Below are 16,557 nucleotides of genomic sequence, written 5' to 3' on the forward strand. Positions count from 1 at the left end.
GGGGAGTGGGGGACAGTAGAGATAAACTCTGTTCTTGCTGCCAGGTAGTGTATCAGCCAGTGTTCAGTCAGCGTAAAAGAAAGTGCATTTTAGGAGGTGGGGGTGGTAGATAACTTAGTGGTATGCAAAGTGACTTTCATGCCTGAGGTTCCAAAGTCCCAGGTTCAGCCCCTGCTGCTGCACCATATGCCAGAGCTGAACAGTGCTCTGGTTTTAAAAAAAAATACATTTTAAAAAAGTGTATATATGTGTATATACACACATATGCTGTATGTGGTTGTTTTAATGTAGCACCAGAGAATGAGCCAAGGGCCCTGTACATATGTGATACCACTGAGAAGCCTCCCCATCCTTTCTTCTTTCTTTCTTTTTTTCTTTTTTTCTTTAAGAAAGGATTAATTAACAAAACCATAGGGGAGGACTGGTACAACTCCACACAATTCCCGCCACCCAATCTCCATATCCGACCCCCTCCCCTGATAGCTTTCCCATTCTCTATCCCTCTGGGAGCATGGACCCAGGGTCATTGTGGGTTGCAGAAGGTAGAAGGTCTGGCTTCTGTAATTGCTTCCCCGCTGAACATGGGCGTTGACTGGTCGGTCCATACTCCCAGTCTGCCTCTCTCTTTCCCTAGTAGGGTGTGTCTGTGGGGAAGCGGAGCTCCAGGACATATTGGTGGGGTCTTCAATCCAGGGAAGCCTGGCCAGCATCCTGATGGCATCTGGAACCTGGTGACTGAAAAGAGAGTTAACATACAAAGCCAAACAAATTGTTGAGCAATCATGGATCCCAAGCTTGGAATAGTGGAGAGGAAGTGTTAGGGGGGTACTCACTGCAAACTCTAGTGTACTTCTGCTTTCAGGTATATATTTTGCAGTAGTTTATGGATACGTGTGAACATAAGCTCTCTCTCACAGAAACTGGTGTATATCTAGGTTTTGGGACTTTGTTAGAAAGTGAACCACCAGGAGTCGGGCTGTAGCTCAGCAGGTTAAGTGCAGGTGGCGCAAGGCACAAGGTCGGCATAAGGATCCCGGTTCGAGCCCCCGGCTCCCCACCTGCGGGGGAGTCGCTTCACAAGCGGTAAAGCAGGTCTGCAGGTGTCTATCTTTCTCTGCCACTCTCTGTCTTCCCCTCCTCTCTCCATTTCTCTCTGTCCTATCTAACAACAACAACATCAATAACAATAATAACTACAACAATGAAAAACAACAAGGACAACAAGAGAAAATAAATTATATATATATATATATAAAGTGAACCACCTGAGATGAAATTAGAGTATACTAGGAAAGGAAAGGTCTCACCCTAGTAATGAAGCTGAAGGGTTGTCATTCCACACCTGAAGTCTCTGGACACAGTCTGAGGTGAAGCATGTTGAGGTGGCAATCGTTGCATTGGTTAGGTTATGATTGGCGGATGCAATATTATTTGATATGGATTGGGAGAGGCATACGGGAAAGTGGGCCTTATCCAAGGGTTCCAGGACTGGGGGAAGTAGAGGCTCTATAGTGGAGATGTGAGGTTCCTGCTGTCTTAGGGTTCAAAGACACAATCGATAGTTAATGTTATCATCACATTATTTGGTAATTGGGTTAACTTTGAAAAGTCCTTTTGTTATGGTTTGCTGTACAGTATCCAGTATCTTGTATATAGCTGTGCTATTGGATGCTTCTAATCTACTTGGTCTAGGCTTTTGAGAGAGTCTGCATATCAAATACACAGCCTATATATTAAAAAGATTCAGTTTGTGTTTTGAAAAACTTTGAGACATACAATTGATTTTCCCCCTCTCATATTAATTAACTAGTGATTTATATGTCTACATTTTGCTAGGAGTGTACATAAACACCATTCCCACCACCAAAAGACTGTGACCCATCCCTCCCACCCACTCCCACCCCACACTGGCCCAAGAAGCTGCATGTCTACCCCTCACCATAGGGTTTTTACTTTGGTGCCCTACTTACAATTTGATCAGGTCCTGCTTTTAGTTTCCCTTTCAGATCTTCTTACTCAACTTCTGTTGATGAGTGGGATCATCCCATACTCATCTTTATCTTTCTGACTTAGCTCACTCAACATAATTCCTTCTAGCTCTGTCCAAGATGGGTCAGAGAAGGTGGGTTCATTGTTCTTGATAGCTGCATAGTATTCCATTGTGTATATATACCACAGCTTTCTCAGCCACTCATCTGTTGTTGGGCACCTGGGTTGCTTCCAGGTTTTAGCTACTATGAATTGTGCTGCTATGAACATAGGAGTACACACCTCTTTTTGGTTGGGTGTTATGGAGTCCTTGGGGTATAACCCCAGGAGATGAATTACTGGATCATATGGAAGGTCCATGTCTAGCCTTCTGAGAGTTTTCCAGACTGCTCTCCACAGAGGCTGTACCAATTTATATTCCCACCAGCAATGTAAAAGGGTTCCTCTGTCCCCACAACCTCTCCAGCATTTGTTGCTGCTGTCCTTTTTGATGTATGCCATTCTTACAGGAGTGAGGTGGTATCTTAGTGTTGTCTTAATTTGCATTTCTCTGACAATCAGTGACCTAGAGCAGTTTTTCATATGTTTGTTAGTCTTTTGGATCTCCTCTGTAGTGAATGTTTTGTTCATATCCTCTGCCCATTTTTGGATGGGGTTATTTGCTTTTTTGGTGCTAAGTTTGCTGAGCTCTTTATATATTTTGGTGATTAGTTTCTTGTCTGATGTGTGGCATGTGAAGATCTTCTCCCATTCTGTGAAGGGTCTCTTTGTTTAATAGTTTCTTTGGCTGTGCAGAAGCTTTTCAATTTGATGTAGTCCCATTGGTTTGTTTCTGCTTCAGTCTTCCTTGCAATTGGGTTTGATTCATCAAAGATGTCCTAGAGGTGTAGGTGGGAAAGTGTTTCACCAATATTTTCCTCTAAGTATTTGATTGTTTCTGGTCTGACATCTAGGTCTTTGATCCATTTGGAGTTGATTTTTTTTTCTGGTGAGATAAAGTGGTTCAATTTCATTCTTCTGCATGTTACAACCCAGTTTTCCCAGCACCATTTATTGAAGAGAGCCTCCTTTTTCCATTTAATCCTTTGGGCCCTCTTATCAAAGATTAGATGTCCATAGGTGTGGGGATTTATTTCTGGGCTTTCAATTCTGTTCCACTGGTCTGTATGCCTATTTTTGTTCCAGTACCAGGCTGTTTTGATGATGATGGCTTTCTAATATAGTTTAAGGTCTGGGAGTGTGATGCCTCCATTTCTGTTTCTTTTCCTCAAGATGGTTTTGGCAATTCTAGGTGTTTTCAGGTTCCAGATAACTGATTGTAGTGTTTGTTCTATTCTCTTAAAGAAGCTTGGTGGAACTTTGCTGGCTATTGCATTAAATTTGTATATGGCTCTGGGGAGAATATTCATTTTGATGATATTTATTCTTCCAATCCATGAGCATGGGATATCTTTCCATTTCTTGGTATCAGTTTCTGTTTCCTTGAGTAGCGACTCATAGTTTCCGCATACAAGTCTTTCACTTCTTTGGTCAACTTTATTCCTAGGTATTTGATTGATTTTGCTGAATTAGTAAATGGGAGTGATTTCTGGATGTCTTCTTCTTCAGATTTAGTGTTTGCATAAAGAAATGCCACTGATTTTTGTACATTGATTTTGTAGCTTTTATTGCTTTGCTTTTATTGATGTGGTGAATGGCATTGATTGACTTACGGATGTTGAACTAGCCTTGCATTCCTGGGATGAATCCCACTTGGTCGTGATGAACAATCTTGATATGTTGCTGTATCCGGTTGGCCAAGATCTTGTTTAATATTTTGGCATCTATGTTCATCAGAGATATTGGTCTGTAGTTTTCCTTTTTTGTTCTGTCCCTATCAGCTTTTGGTATCAGGGTGATGTTGGCTTCATAGAAAGTGGAAGGGAGTATTCCTGTTTCTTCAATCTTATGGAAAAACTTAAGAAGTATGGGTACTAACTGTTTCCTGAAAGTTTTGTAGAATTCATTTGTGAAGCCATCTGGTCCAGGACTTTTGTTGTTGGGGAGGTTCTTAATAACAGTTTCAATTTATTTGTCTGTGATTGGTGCATTTAGATTTTGTAGTTCTTGGTTCAGTTTTGGAAGGGCATATGCTTCTAAGAATTGTTCCATTTCTTCCAGATTCTCTAGCTTGGTGGCGTATAGTTCTTTATAGAAGTTTCGCAGGATTCTCTGGGTTTCTGTGGTGTCAGTTGTGATATCTCCTCCATTATTTACAATTCTATTAATTTGAGTCTTCTCTCTTTTTTGTTTGGTGAGTCTGGCTAGGGGTTTGTCAATTTTGTTTAATCTTTCAAAGAACCAACATTTGGCTTCATTGATCTTTTGTATGGTTCTTTTATTTTTGATGTTGTTTATTTCTGGTCTAACTTTAGTGATTTCTGTCCTTCTGGTTGCTTTAGGGTTCCTTTGTTCCTCTTCCTCTAAGACCTTGAGGTGTGCAGTAAGTTCGTTCATTTGAGCTTCTTCTTGGTGTTTAATATGTGATTGTATGGCTATAAGTTTCCCTCTCAGTACTGCTTTAGCTGTGTCCCAAATACTTTGATAGGTTGTGTCTTCATTTTCATTTGTTTCCAGGAACATTTGAATTTCCTGCTTGAGTGAGTCTCTGACCCAATGGTTCTTAAGGAGTATGTTGTTTAGTTTCCAAATTCTGTGACTTTTAATAATTTTCTGTTTGTTGTTAAATTTTAGTTTTACTCCACTGTGGTCTGAGAAGATACTTGGGATGATTTCAATGCTCTTGAATTTATTGATGCTGTCTTTGTGGCCTAACATGTGGTCTATCCTTGAGTATGTGTTATGTGGATTTGAAAAGAAGGTGTATTCCAGTTTTTTGGGGTGAAGGACTCTGAAAATGTCCAAGAGGTCTAGTCTATCAATCTCTTCATTCAATTCTCTTGTATCTTTGTTGGTTCTCTGCTTTGTTGATCTGTCTAAGTGTGAGAGTGGGGTATTGAAGTCTCCCACTATTATTGTATTACTATTGATGTATTTTTAAAATTCTTTCAGTAGGTGCTTAATGTATTTAGATGGTCCCTCATTGGGTGCATAGATGTTAATAATTGTTAAGTCTTCTTGGCTGATTGATCCTCTAATCATTATGTAATGTCCTTGCCTATCTTTTATTACTTTATTTAATTTGAAATCTATCGTGTCTGAGATGAGAATGGCTGTTCCTGCCCTTTTTTGTGGTCCGTTAGCCTGTGTGATAGTTTTCCATCCTTTCACTTTAAGTCTGTGTTTATCTTGTTGTGACAGATGGGATTCTTGCAAGCAGCATATGGTTGGGTTATGTTTTCTGATCCATCCCCCCACCCTTTTGATGGGTGAGTTAAGCCATTGATGTTTATTGATATTATGGATTTAATGTATTGTAGTGCCATTGTGCAAAAAAAATTTGTTTGCTCTGATATATTGCAAGTATTATAGTGATGTTCTTGTTTATAAGAGGTCTTTTAGAACCTCTTTCGGGGCCGGTTTGGTGATGGTTGCCTCCTTTAACTGTTGTTTGTCTAAGAAGGTTTTGATCCCTCCATCTAGTTTGAATGAAAGTCTAGCAGGATATATTATCCTTGGTTGAAACCTTTCTTCTTCCTTCGTTCGTTCGTTCGTTCATTCCTTCCTTCCTTCCTTTCTTTTTTTTTTTTTTCCCCACCAGGGTTATCTCTGGAACTTGGTGTGCTGGCACTGTGAGTCCATAGCTCCTGGCAGCCACTTTTTTCCTTTGTCTCTTTATTTTATTTGATAGGACAAAGAGAAATTGGGAGGGGAGGGAGAAAGGACCTACAAACCTTAAGAAGTATCTACCCTGCAGGTGGGGAGAAGGGGCTCAAACCTGGGTCCTTGTACATGGTGATGTGTGTGTTCAAACAGGTATGCCATTGCCTGGCTCTCTGCCCTGTCCATTTAAAAAATTTTGAATCCTTAGGGGTGGTGTGTGTGTGTGTGTGTGTGTGTGTGTGTGTGTGTGTGTGTGTGTGCTGGCACTGCTCAACCATCCATAGAGTGCCTCCCTGGTGCTGTCCATGGTACTTTCATGTCGTGCTGGTACTTGAACATAGGGCTTCACACATGGGAAGGTCCACACACTACTGGGTGAGTTATCTCCTAGCCCTCACATTTTGCTTTTCAATGATTTGGTTTGTGGTACCTTGACCCTTGCCTTCTGTAACTGTGTTGTGGTTCTCTTGGTAGTCTTATTCTCAAGGTTTCTTTGCCTTTTATGGTTAATGAAGGAGTGCCTCAGTGCCCCTAGTTTCATCTCCCAGCGTTTCCATTCTGTGCCTCTGCTTGTAAGAGCCTATGCATTGACCCTGAGCTATGTTTCAGAACCCTTGTGTAAGGAGTGTGCTGTGAATCGCAAAGTACCCAGCAGGCGTAAACTCATTTTTTTCCTAAGGGAGCAAGCTGACAGGTCAGCTGAGCTTGTAGAGCTGTTACCACCAGTTGATGCCAAGAAGTATCATCAAGTGCAGGCTGCTCTGGCCTCCTTTCCAGTTCATCTGCTGCGAATTGGCCTCCTTTTTACTTTATCTCTCCCAGCTAGGAATAATTCAATCCTCAGGCTCATCTCTCTAAGGGGAGCTTCCAGACTGAAGCAGGCTTTTTCTCTGCCCTTGCAGACCTGCTTTAATCCTGGCAGAGAACAGGATGGTGGTGCCTATTTCAGAGAATCTTCTAGAATCTGTGGGCAGCAGTTGCTCTCACAAAGCCAAGAAAGGTGGGGCTGGGTGCTCTGCTGTCCTTCCCCACTTCCTCCACTGGTTTGGGGGAAAATTATGCAGTTTACCTGCCATCACAGCTGTGGGCCATGCAAGGGCCCTGCTCTCCAGTGGCCCAAAAAGAAAGACAACTTGCTGTGACTGGAAGATTGGACTGATCAAAATGTAAAGTTTATTTGTCTTTGGTTACTAAGTACCTGGTACCATTAGCCAGGCTGTGAGACAGGGTGATGCTCAAAGGTTCTGCAAGACTGGGGTAGAAGCCAACTTCTACTTGAGGAAGAGCCACCATGCTGGTTTGTTATTGGAAATAGTTGTTATCTATCTATCTATCTATCTATCTATCTATCTATCTATCTATCTATCTATCTATCTATCTCTTTCTTTCTTTCTCTCTTCCTTTCTTTCTTTCTCTCTTTCTTTCTTTCTTTCTTTCTTTCTCTATTTCTTCTTTTCTTTCTCTCTTTCTTCATTGTTTGCCTCCAAGATTATCACTGGGGCTCAGTGCCTGCACTATCTATGAATCCACTGCTCCTGGAGGCCATCTTCTTTTAGTTTTTTTTTAAAGATTTATTTATTAATTAATGAGAAAGATAGAAGGAGAGAGAGAAAGAACCAGACATCACGCTGGTACATGTACTGCCAGGAATTGATCTCAGGACCTCCTGCTTGAGAGTCCAATGCTTTATCTGTTGTGCCATCTCCTGGACCATGAGGCCATCTTTTCCCCAATGTTGTTGCTGCTGTTATTGTTGTTGTTGTTGGACAGGACAGAGAGAAATTGAGAGAGAAGGGGATGACGGGGGGGGGGGGGGAGAAAGATAGACACCTGCAGACCTGCTTCACTACTTGTGAAGTGACACCCCCACCCCGCAGGTGGGGATCCAGGGGCTTGAATCAGGATCCTTGGTGGGTTCTTCCAGTTCGCACTATGTATGCTTATCTTGGTGCACTACCAACCGGCCTCTGATTTTTCTTTTTTAATTTCCACCAGGGTTATTGTTGGGGCTGGATGCCTGCACTATGAAGCCACCACAGTCATTCCTTCACCCTTCCTGTCCTCACCTTTTTTTTTTTTTTTTTTTTTAAACTAGAGCACTGATCAGTTCTGGTTGGTGGTGGTGTAGGAGGTTGAATCTGAGACTTCAGAGTCTCAGACTTGAGATTCTCTTTGCATAACCATTATACTGTCTACCCTCCACCCTTTCTTTTATTTGGTAGAACTGAGAAATTGAAAGGAAGAGAGGAGATAGAGAGGAAGAGATAAAGAGAGACATGTGCAGCCCTGCCTCACTATTTGTGAAAGCTTCTTCCCCTGCAGATAAGGACTGGGGCTTGAACCTGAGTCCTCGTGCATGGCCACATACATGTATGCTCAACTGGCTTATGGTGGTGCTGGGGGGTTTAACCTTTGGCCTTTTTCAGAACTATTATGCTGCCTCCCCATCCCAGTCCTAATCATCTTGAATGAGTTTGCCACTACCAGTTTCCTATTGGCCTTTTTCAGAAATATTATGCTGCCTCCCCATCCCAGTCTTAATCATCTTGAATGAGTTTGCCACTACCAGTTTCCTATTGTCAATCCTACCAGGTTCTAAATCCATTTTAATTAAAAGTAGGAAATAGCACTTTGCTGTACCACTTCAGTAAGTGCAGCACAATTCCTAACACAGCAGGACTTTGACACCTTTGAATGAAAAACCGACCCAACTTCTATCATGGAATAAATGAAGTGATAATTATATGGCCAGTTTAGGCTATGTGCTAGATTTGGATCAATTAGACTCCCAGGTGGAGTTTGTGCTCGACTGGAGTATTTATTAGCTGTGTGCAAGGCCAATGTTCATCTGTATTTCCTTTCTTTTAGACATGTGGGACTTACTGTCTGTTGCAAAGGAGCAAAATCTTTTTTTTTAAATTTCTCTATTGGGGGATTAATGGCTTACAGAAGACAGTAAAATACAATAGTTGTATATGCGTAATATTTCCCAATTTTCCACATAACAATTCAACCCTCACTAGGTCCTCCTCTGCCATCATGTTCCAGGACCTGAACTCTTCCCCCACCCTAGTATTTTACTTTGGTGCAGTACACCAACTCCAGTCCAAGTTCTGCTTAGTGTTTTCCCTTCTGATCTTGTTTTTCAACTTCTGTCTGAGTGAGATCATCCCATATTCATACTTTTGTTTCTGACTTGTCTCACTTAACATGACTTCTTCAAAGGAACAAAATCTTACATACATATTTGTTTGACTTGTGTTCAGTATTTAAATGGATGTATCTACAATTAGACAGTCCCTAGAATTAGAAGAATCAATGGGCCTGTTTAAATGTTTTTAGTTTGCTTTCTTAACTGAAGCCCCTTGGAATTCTGTGGTAAATTCAGTCAAATCCATTTAGAACTTGCTGGGTTTTAAACTTTTTTCTTTTAGAAAACAAACAATAATAACGATAAAACAACACATGTATGCTAAATAGTCTTCAAGGAAAAAAAAAATCCTGGTCCTATGAGAAGTATACCAAGAAATTCTGGTAGAATATGGGGTTCCTTTATGCAAGGAGAAAGATTATGTGTTACTTTTTTTTTTCATTTTCTTCTTTTGATATGACTATTTCAGTATTATGTATTAATGATTTAATACTGGTTTATAAGTTATAAGATTACAGGGCGATATAGTTACACCCACATTACACTCACCACCAGAGTTCTGTGTGTGCCCCGCCCCATTATAGTTCTCACCAAGTCTGGGAGGCAGTTTGGCTCCTCTCTCTCTCTCTCTCTCTCTCTCTCTCTCTCTCTCTCTCTCTTTCTCTGGCCAGCTCTTTTGTTTCAGTGACTTATGTTCCACACATGGGCACAACCATCCAGTAGTTGCCTTTTACCTTCTTACGTGTTTCATTAAGCATTAACCTTCAGTTCCATCCATTTTGTTCAGAAGAGAGCAATACCATGTTTTTAAACTGCACAATAGTGTTCCACTGGCCATATATCCTATGACTTCTTTATCCAGTCATCTCTTGATAGGTATTTGTATTACTTCCATATTTTGACTATTATGAATAATGCAACTATGAAAATGTGGTGCATATGTCCCTTTGAATTCGTATTTTCATGTCTTTTGCATAAATGCCCATATTGCTGCATCAGAGGTATTCACACTTTTATGTGTTTATAGACTTCCCATACTGTTTTCCATAGAGGTGATGCCAGTTTGCATTCCCACTAATAGTGTAACAGAGTCCCTTTTCTTCCACATCTTTGCCGACACCTGTCTCATTTCCAGTTTATTTATTTATTTTTGTTTGTTTTGTTTTGTTGTTTTAATGAAGATCATTTTCACAGGTTCATATGAGGTGGAATCTCAATGTGGTTTTAATTTGTATTTTTCTAATGATAGGTGAGGTAGAGCATTTTTTCATAGTCTGTGGGTAACATGTATATCTTCTTAAGAAAATTGCCTATTTAAATCTTTTGTTCAGTCACTTTTTTATTATTTTGTTGGTCAGCTGTATGATTTGTTTATATGTTTGTATCAGCCTCTTGCCAGATGTGTGATATGCAAATATCTCCTCCCAGTAATTGGGTTGCCTATATATCTCCGGAATTTTCTTTCAATGTGAAGCTTTTTTTTTTTAAATATTTTATTTATTTATTTATTACCTTTTGTTGCCCTTTGTTGTTTTATTGTTGTGGTTATTGTTGTTGTCGTTGTTGTTGGATAGGACAGAGAGAAATGGAGAGAGGAGGGGAAGACAGAGAGGAGGAGAGAAAGATAGACACCTGCAGACCTGCTTCACCGCCTGTGAAGCGACTCCCCTGCAGGTGGGGAGCCGGGTTCGAACCGGGATCCTTATGCCGGTCCTTGTGTGTGAAGAAGCTTTTTAATTTGATGTAGTTTTATTTAGTCTTGTTTTAATTTCCTTTGCCCACTGTCTTGAGTCTCCATATTTATATTTGATGTTATGGTCCTGAAGTGTTTCACCTGTGTTTATTTCCTATAGATTTTATAGTTTTAGGTGCATTATTCAGATTTTGGTCCATTTTGCATTCATTTTGATGTATGGTATTAAGTGATAATCTAGTTTGAGTTTTCTACATGTGTCTGTCCAATTTTCCCAACACCATTTGTTGAAAAGGCTTACTTTTCCTCATTGAATTGGTTTGGTCCTCTTATCATATACTAGGTGTCCATATATCCATGGCTTAATTTCTGGGATCTTAATCTTCTCTGATGTTCTGAGTGTCTATTTTTGTTTCAATACCACAATATTTTAATTGCCATTTGTTTATAGTGAAAGGTGCATTTTGAAGCAGTGATTCCTTCTATAAAATTCCTTTTAAACATTTCCTTCTCTTTGCAGTGGATCATGTGTAAAATGTCTGGGTTCCATATATATATATATATATGAAATGATGGGGGCCAGGTGGTAGTGCAGTGGGTTAAGCCCACATGGCACAAAGTGCAAGGTCAGTGTAAGGATCCTGGTTTCAGCCCGTGGCACCCCACCTATAAGGGGGTCGCTTCATAAGCAATGAAGCAGGTCTGCAGGTGTCTATCTTTCTCTCCCCCTCTCTGTCATCCCCTCCTCTCTCCATTTCTCTCTGTCCTGTCCAACAACAACAGCTATAACAACAGTAATAATTAAACAACAATAAAAATGGAAAAAATGGCCTCCAGGAGCAGTGGATTCATAGCACTGAGCCCCAGCAATAACCCTGGGGGCAAAAAAAAAAAAAAAGAAATGAAATTGACATGAACTATTCTTGTACTAAATAAATCTTTTATACCTAGAGTTGTGTCCCTGAACCTTTAGGATGAGAGATGTACATACTCATGGTGTATCAAAACAGGAAGGAACCTTGGGGGCCATCTTGTTGACCTTCTATCTTATAGATGAGGTACAAGCAGGCAGGTTGCTGACAGCCTGTCTGCCACACAGGGGAGTGGGTGGCACAGCCAAGACAAGCTGCCTAAGCTGCCCTCGGCTTTTCATTTTGTTGAGCAGTTGGATGTTTTGGCATTTGCTGAATTTACATTTTGACATGTAGAGAGTAATCAGTCTTTTAGTGCATGAATGAATGATTGCACTGGAGACAGAATACTATGCTGCAGAAGTAATTGATGGAAGAACTTGCAGCATAACTAGAATTGACTTTAACTCTGTAGTCGTCTCATAACTAAAAACAAAGTCTCATCACAGATACCTTTTGACTTTTCAGAGCAGACGACTCAATAGCAGAAGATGACAAGCGGAGGTAGGTTTGGTTTTGAAACTGACTTTAATTTAAACCATTTTGTTCATTCCCCCTGGCTTTAACTTAACCTGGAATGATTTAACTCATGGATATAACTGAACACTGTAAAACACCTTCAACAATACAGATTCCATTGGGAAATCTTTTGGCACAGGGAATAATAGAGGAGGAACGTGGTCTTCAGAAGATGTTTTTCGTAACTCCTAAGTTTCTTTCCAGAAGGCTTGGTTTCCCCCTGTGGACATGGCCTGTCTGTGGTGGTTTCCAGCCTGTGACTTTGGATGTGATGCTCTCCATAACTGCAGGACTTACTTTCATTCTCAGCCTCCTCTGTGCCTCCAACTCTCCTCTGACTAGTGTCACTCTGCTGTCATTACTACTTGGCTCTCTCCCCACATACTGTATTTTTGAAGTTATTTTGTTAATATATTTATTGGATAGAGACAGACACTTAGATGGAAGTGTAAGATGGGGGGTTGGGCGGTAGTGCAGGGGGTTAAGTGCATATGGCAAAGCACAAGGACTGGTGTTAAGGATCCCGACTCCCAACCTGCAGGGGGTTGCTTCACAAGCAGTGAAGCAGGTCTGCAGGTGTCTATCTTTCTCTCCCCCTCTCTGTCTTCCCCTCCTCTCTCCATTTCTCTCTGTCCTATCCAACAACAATGACATCAATAACAACAACAGTAATAACTACAACAAGGGCAACAAAATGGGAAAGATGCCTCTAGGAGTAGTGGATTTGTGGTGCAGGCACTGAGCCCAGCAATAACCTTGGAGGGAAAAAAAAAAAGAGAGAGAGAGGGAGAGATAGACACCTGCAGAGCTGCTTCATACACTTATGCAGTTGGGAGGCCATGAGCTTGAATCTAGGTTCTTGTGCATGGTAACAAGTACACTTAACTGGGTGTGCTACCACCAGCCCCCCATATATTGTGTTTTTATCTACCTGTATAAAATGTTTTATTGTGTTCACAGCACTGACCATGAAGCTGATCACTCTAAATTCTGATCAATACAATGTGTCATTTACTCTACTAAATTATAATATCCTGACTTTTGTGGTAAAACATCTGAAAATTCTACTAACTCAAAGAAACTGCCTTATTTTTATATAACTTTTTAAAAAAGATTTTAAAAAATATTTATTTATTCCCTTTTGTTGCCCTTGTTGTTTTATTGTTATAGTTATTATTGATGTCAATGTTGTTGGATAGGACAGGGAGAAATGGAGAGAGGAGGGGAAGACAGAGAGGGGGGAGAGAAAGATAGACACCTGCAGACCTGCTTCACCACCTGTGAAGCGACTCTCCTGCCGGTGGGGAGCCGAGGTTCGAACCAGGATCCTTATGCCGGTCCTTGCGCTTTGTGCCATGTGCGGTTAACTCGGTGTGCTACTGCCTGACTCCCTATATAGCTTTTTTAAATTAGTGATTTAGTAGTGGTTTATAAGATTATAATATAATATGGGTTTTTTTCCACACTACTCACACCACCAAAGTTCTGTGCCCCCACCCTCTCCCGGATAACCATCATAGTTCTCCCAAGATCTTACAGACTGGGTTTGCTTACATTTTTCCCCCCAGATTCATGCGTTTCAATTCTCTATATTCCACATATGAGTGAAACCGTCCAGTGATTGTCTTTCACTTCCTTCCTTACTTCATTAAGTATGATCACCTACACTCCCATCCAGTTTGTCCCAAAGGACACAAGATTGTCTTTTTTAATTGACAAGTACTATTACTTCATTGGGTATATGTCCCATAAATTCTTTTTTTTAATTTCTTTATTGGGGGATTAGTAGTTTACAGTCAGCAGTAAAATACAATAGTTTGCACATGCATAACATTTCCCAGTTTTCCACATAACAATTCAACCCCCACTAGCTCCTCCTTTGCCATCATGTTCCAGGACCCGAACCTTCTGCCCCTGCCCACACACATACTCCAGAGTCTTTTACTTGGTGCAATACACCACCCATAACTACTTTGTCCAGCCAATCATTAATGGACATTTAGGTTGTTTCCATATTTTGTCATATAGCTCTTATTAACAGAAAAATAGAACTGGAGAGATAGCATAATGGTTCTGCAAAATGCTTTCATGCATGAAGCTCTGAGGTTCCAGATTCAATCCCCAGCACCACCATAAGCCAGAGCTGAGCAGTGCTCTGGTGTCTCATTCCCTGTTCCTTTTCTGCCTTTCTGTATTGCTTTCATTAAAATAAATAAGTAAGGCATTAAAACAACATAGAAAATTGTTATATGTCCAACGGCAGTACTATTCTGAATTCTCCCTTCAAAAAATCTTATTTAACAATTTTTTCATTATTTGAAGCACTCCATATTCCCTTTGTTCTCTTCTCATATACAGTGTCACTTATATTGGTCTTATCTTTCTTTTTTGTCTTTTCTCATGAAGAAACTATGGAGGGGTTTATGTTGGTTTGCCATCTGAAGCCGTCAATATGGTATCCAATCAAACAAAAACCATACGAAAAAGTAAGTAAAATCATATAGTTTTAATTTTCCAAGTAGTTATTACTTTTCATATTTGTGGAAAACATGAAGTTGATATCTAGCTTGCCTTACTCAACCTAAGTGTTAATTAGTTGCAGGGAACCATGCACATATAGGAACCACAGATCCATTCATTATACCCATTTGTTGAAACTATTACTTACATAAGAAGAATGATTCTTTGAAGCAGATTGGCTTCTGCTTGCAGCTAGACTCCAGAGATACTTTTTAATTTCTTGTTAATTGTAGTGATGATCAGTGTGAAAATGAAAGGTAAGGTTTCAGTAAGTTTATGGAGGGTTCACAGGACATAAGGTAAATTCCTGTGACATATTTAAAAGATGGCTGAGCAAAATCAGTTAACAATAGTCCTTCACCTCACTTTGTTTAGTTTTTGATAGAGACAGAGAAAAGGGAAAGATCAAGAGGGAGAAAGAAAGGGAGACACCTGCAGCACTACTTTACTGCCTATGAAGCTTTCCCATTGCAGGTGGGAAGTGGGAGCTTGAACCCAAGTCCTTATGTACTGTAATATGTGTGCTCAATCAGGTGCTCCACCGCCCAGCCCTTGTCTTTCACCTCTTACTCCTATGTAGAGTATAGGTGACTAAAACAAATGAACTGGAACATTAAATGGTGACCAGCTATCTCTTGGAGTCTGTGAGAATTGTGGTGGTTATGGGTCTGGGGGTTCACAGAAGTTTGGTGGATACTACACCCCTGACATTTTACAAGTTTAGCAAACACTTAAATAATTAATAAATGAGATTGGGGGGCATGGATGGAGAGAGGGAGAAAGGAGAGAAGCAGCCTTACAACTAACAGAAAAAGAACTGCCTGTTGTAGAACTAAATGAAGCGAAGCTTCCTTTTCTAAGTTTTAATAGTCATTAATTGTGGGGGCTAATGAAATCCTTTTGATAACAGGCACAGCTGCAACTTGGAAGATAGCTTCTTGCTTCAGTAACTTTTTAAGTGAAGTTTGTGATGAGGATTGTTAATTCACTAACCATCCCACAGTTGTGTCATTTATAGTGCTAAAAGACTACTGATAGGTTTAATTTGTGCACATGGGTATATTATTTTTAACATAACATTATTTGTCCCCTTAATTATTTGTCCCCTTATTTGTCTGCTTTATGATTTAGTATATATATATGTCATCACTATTTGTAGTTTTATAAGAAAACAGAAACTATTCTTTATAAACTGATCATTTGACTTTTCTTAACTTTCTCTTTAAGATTAGAAGAAAACAATATCGTGACTCAATAATCAAGAGGTACTATGTATTTTTTTTCTAAATAACTTTATATATTAACCTCAGTGATACCTGAACTGTTATTTCTGTGTTTTTCTAGAAGACCTTAAGCTTCAAGGTAGGAGAGTCTTATCTTGGGGTGTAATCTGTGGAATTGGGTGTTTTGTTTTATATATATATATATATCTTTATTTTTTAATTTTTTAATATTTATTCATTTATTTATCGATTCTCCCTTTTGTTGCCCTTGTTTTATTATTCTTATTTTATTGTTGTAGTTATTATTGATGTCAATGTTGTTGGATAGGACAGAGAGAAATGAAGACAGGAGGGGAAGACAGAGAGGGGGAGAGAAAGATAGACACCTGCAGACCTGCTTCACTACTTGTGAAGCAACTCCCCTGCAGGTGGGGAGCTGGGGCTTGAACCAGGATCCTTAGACAGGTCCTTGTGCTTTGTGCCACATGTGCTTAACCCACTGCACTACCGCCCAACTTCCTTATTCAGACTTTTTATTTATATATATTTTAAGGAATTATGTTTATATTTTTTTATGAGCTCGAGAGAGAAACTGAAGCATGAGTCCACTTTGTTACTTGCAGTGCAAGGAATTGAACCTGGGTCCTCAAACATCCATGATGTCAGCAGCCATACTGCCCGGAACACGCCTCATCTCATCTGATCTATGTCATATGCTAGACATAATGAGCCACCTTCCTTTTTTTTTTTTTTGCCACTAGAATTATCACTGGGACACAGTGCCAATCC

General features: G+C 40.1%; 1 protein-coding gene across 4 annotated transcripts in view; it reads left to right on the plus strand.

The window, feature by feature from the left end:
* C7H12orf75 (chromosome 7 C12orf75 homolog) overlaps nt 1-16,557 on the plus strand; it is a 63,569-nt gene that overhangs the window by 42,988 nt on the left and 4,024 nt on the right. Inside the window, exons 3-5 of one of the 4 annotated variants that reach the window (XM_060194339.1) lie at nt 11,975-12,010; nt 14,432-14,511; nt 15,773-15,810. In XM_060194339.1, the coding sequence (XP_060050322.1) occupies nt 11,975-12,010; nt 14,432-14,511; nt 15,773-15,777 (121 nt within the window). In that variant the 3' untranslated portion in view covers nt 15,778-15,810. The remainder of the gene's footprint in view (nt 1-11,974; nt 12,011-14,431; nt 14,512-15,772; nt 15,811-16,557) is intronic. The other 3 variants (XM_060194336.1, XM_060194337.1, XM_060194338.1) reach the window with 3 other exon arrangements.

This window comes from Erinaceus europaeus, chromosome 7 (genome assembly GCF_950295315.1).
Source record: "Erinaceus europaeus chromosome 7, mEriEur2.1, whole genome shotgun sequence".
NCBI lineage: Eukaryota > Metazoa > Chordata > Mammalia > Eulipotyphla > Erinaceidae > Erinaceus > Erinaceus europaeus.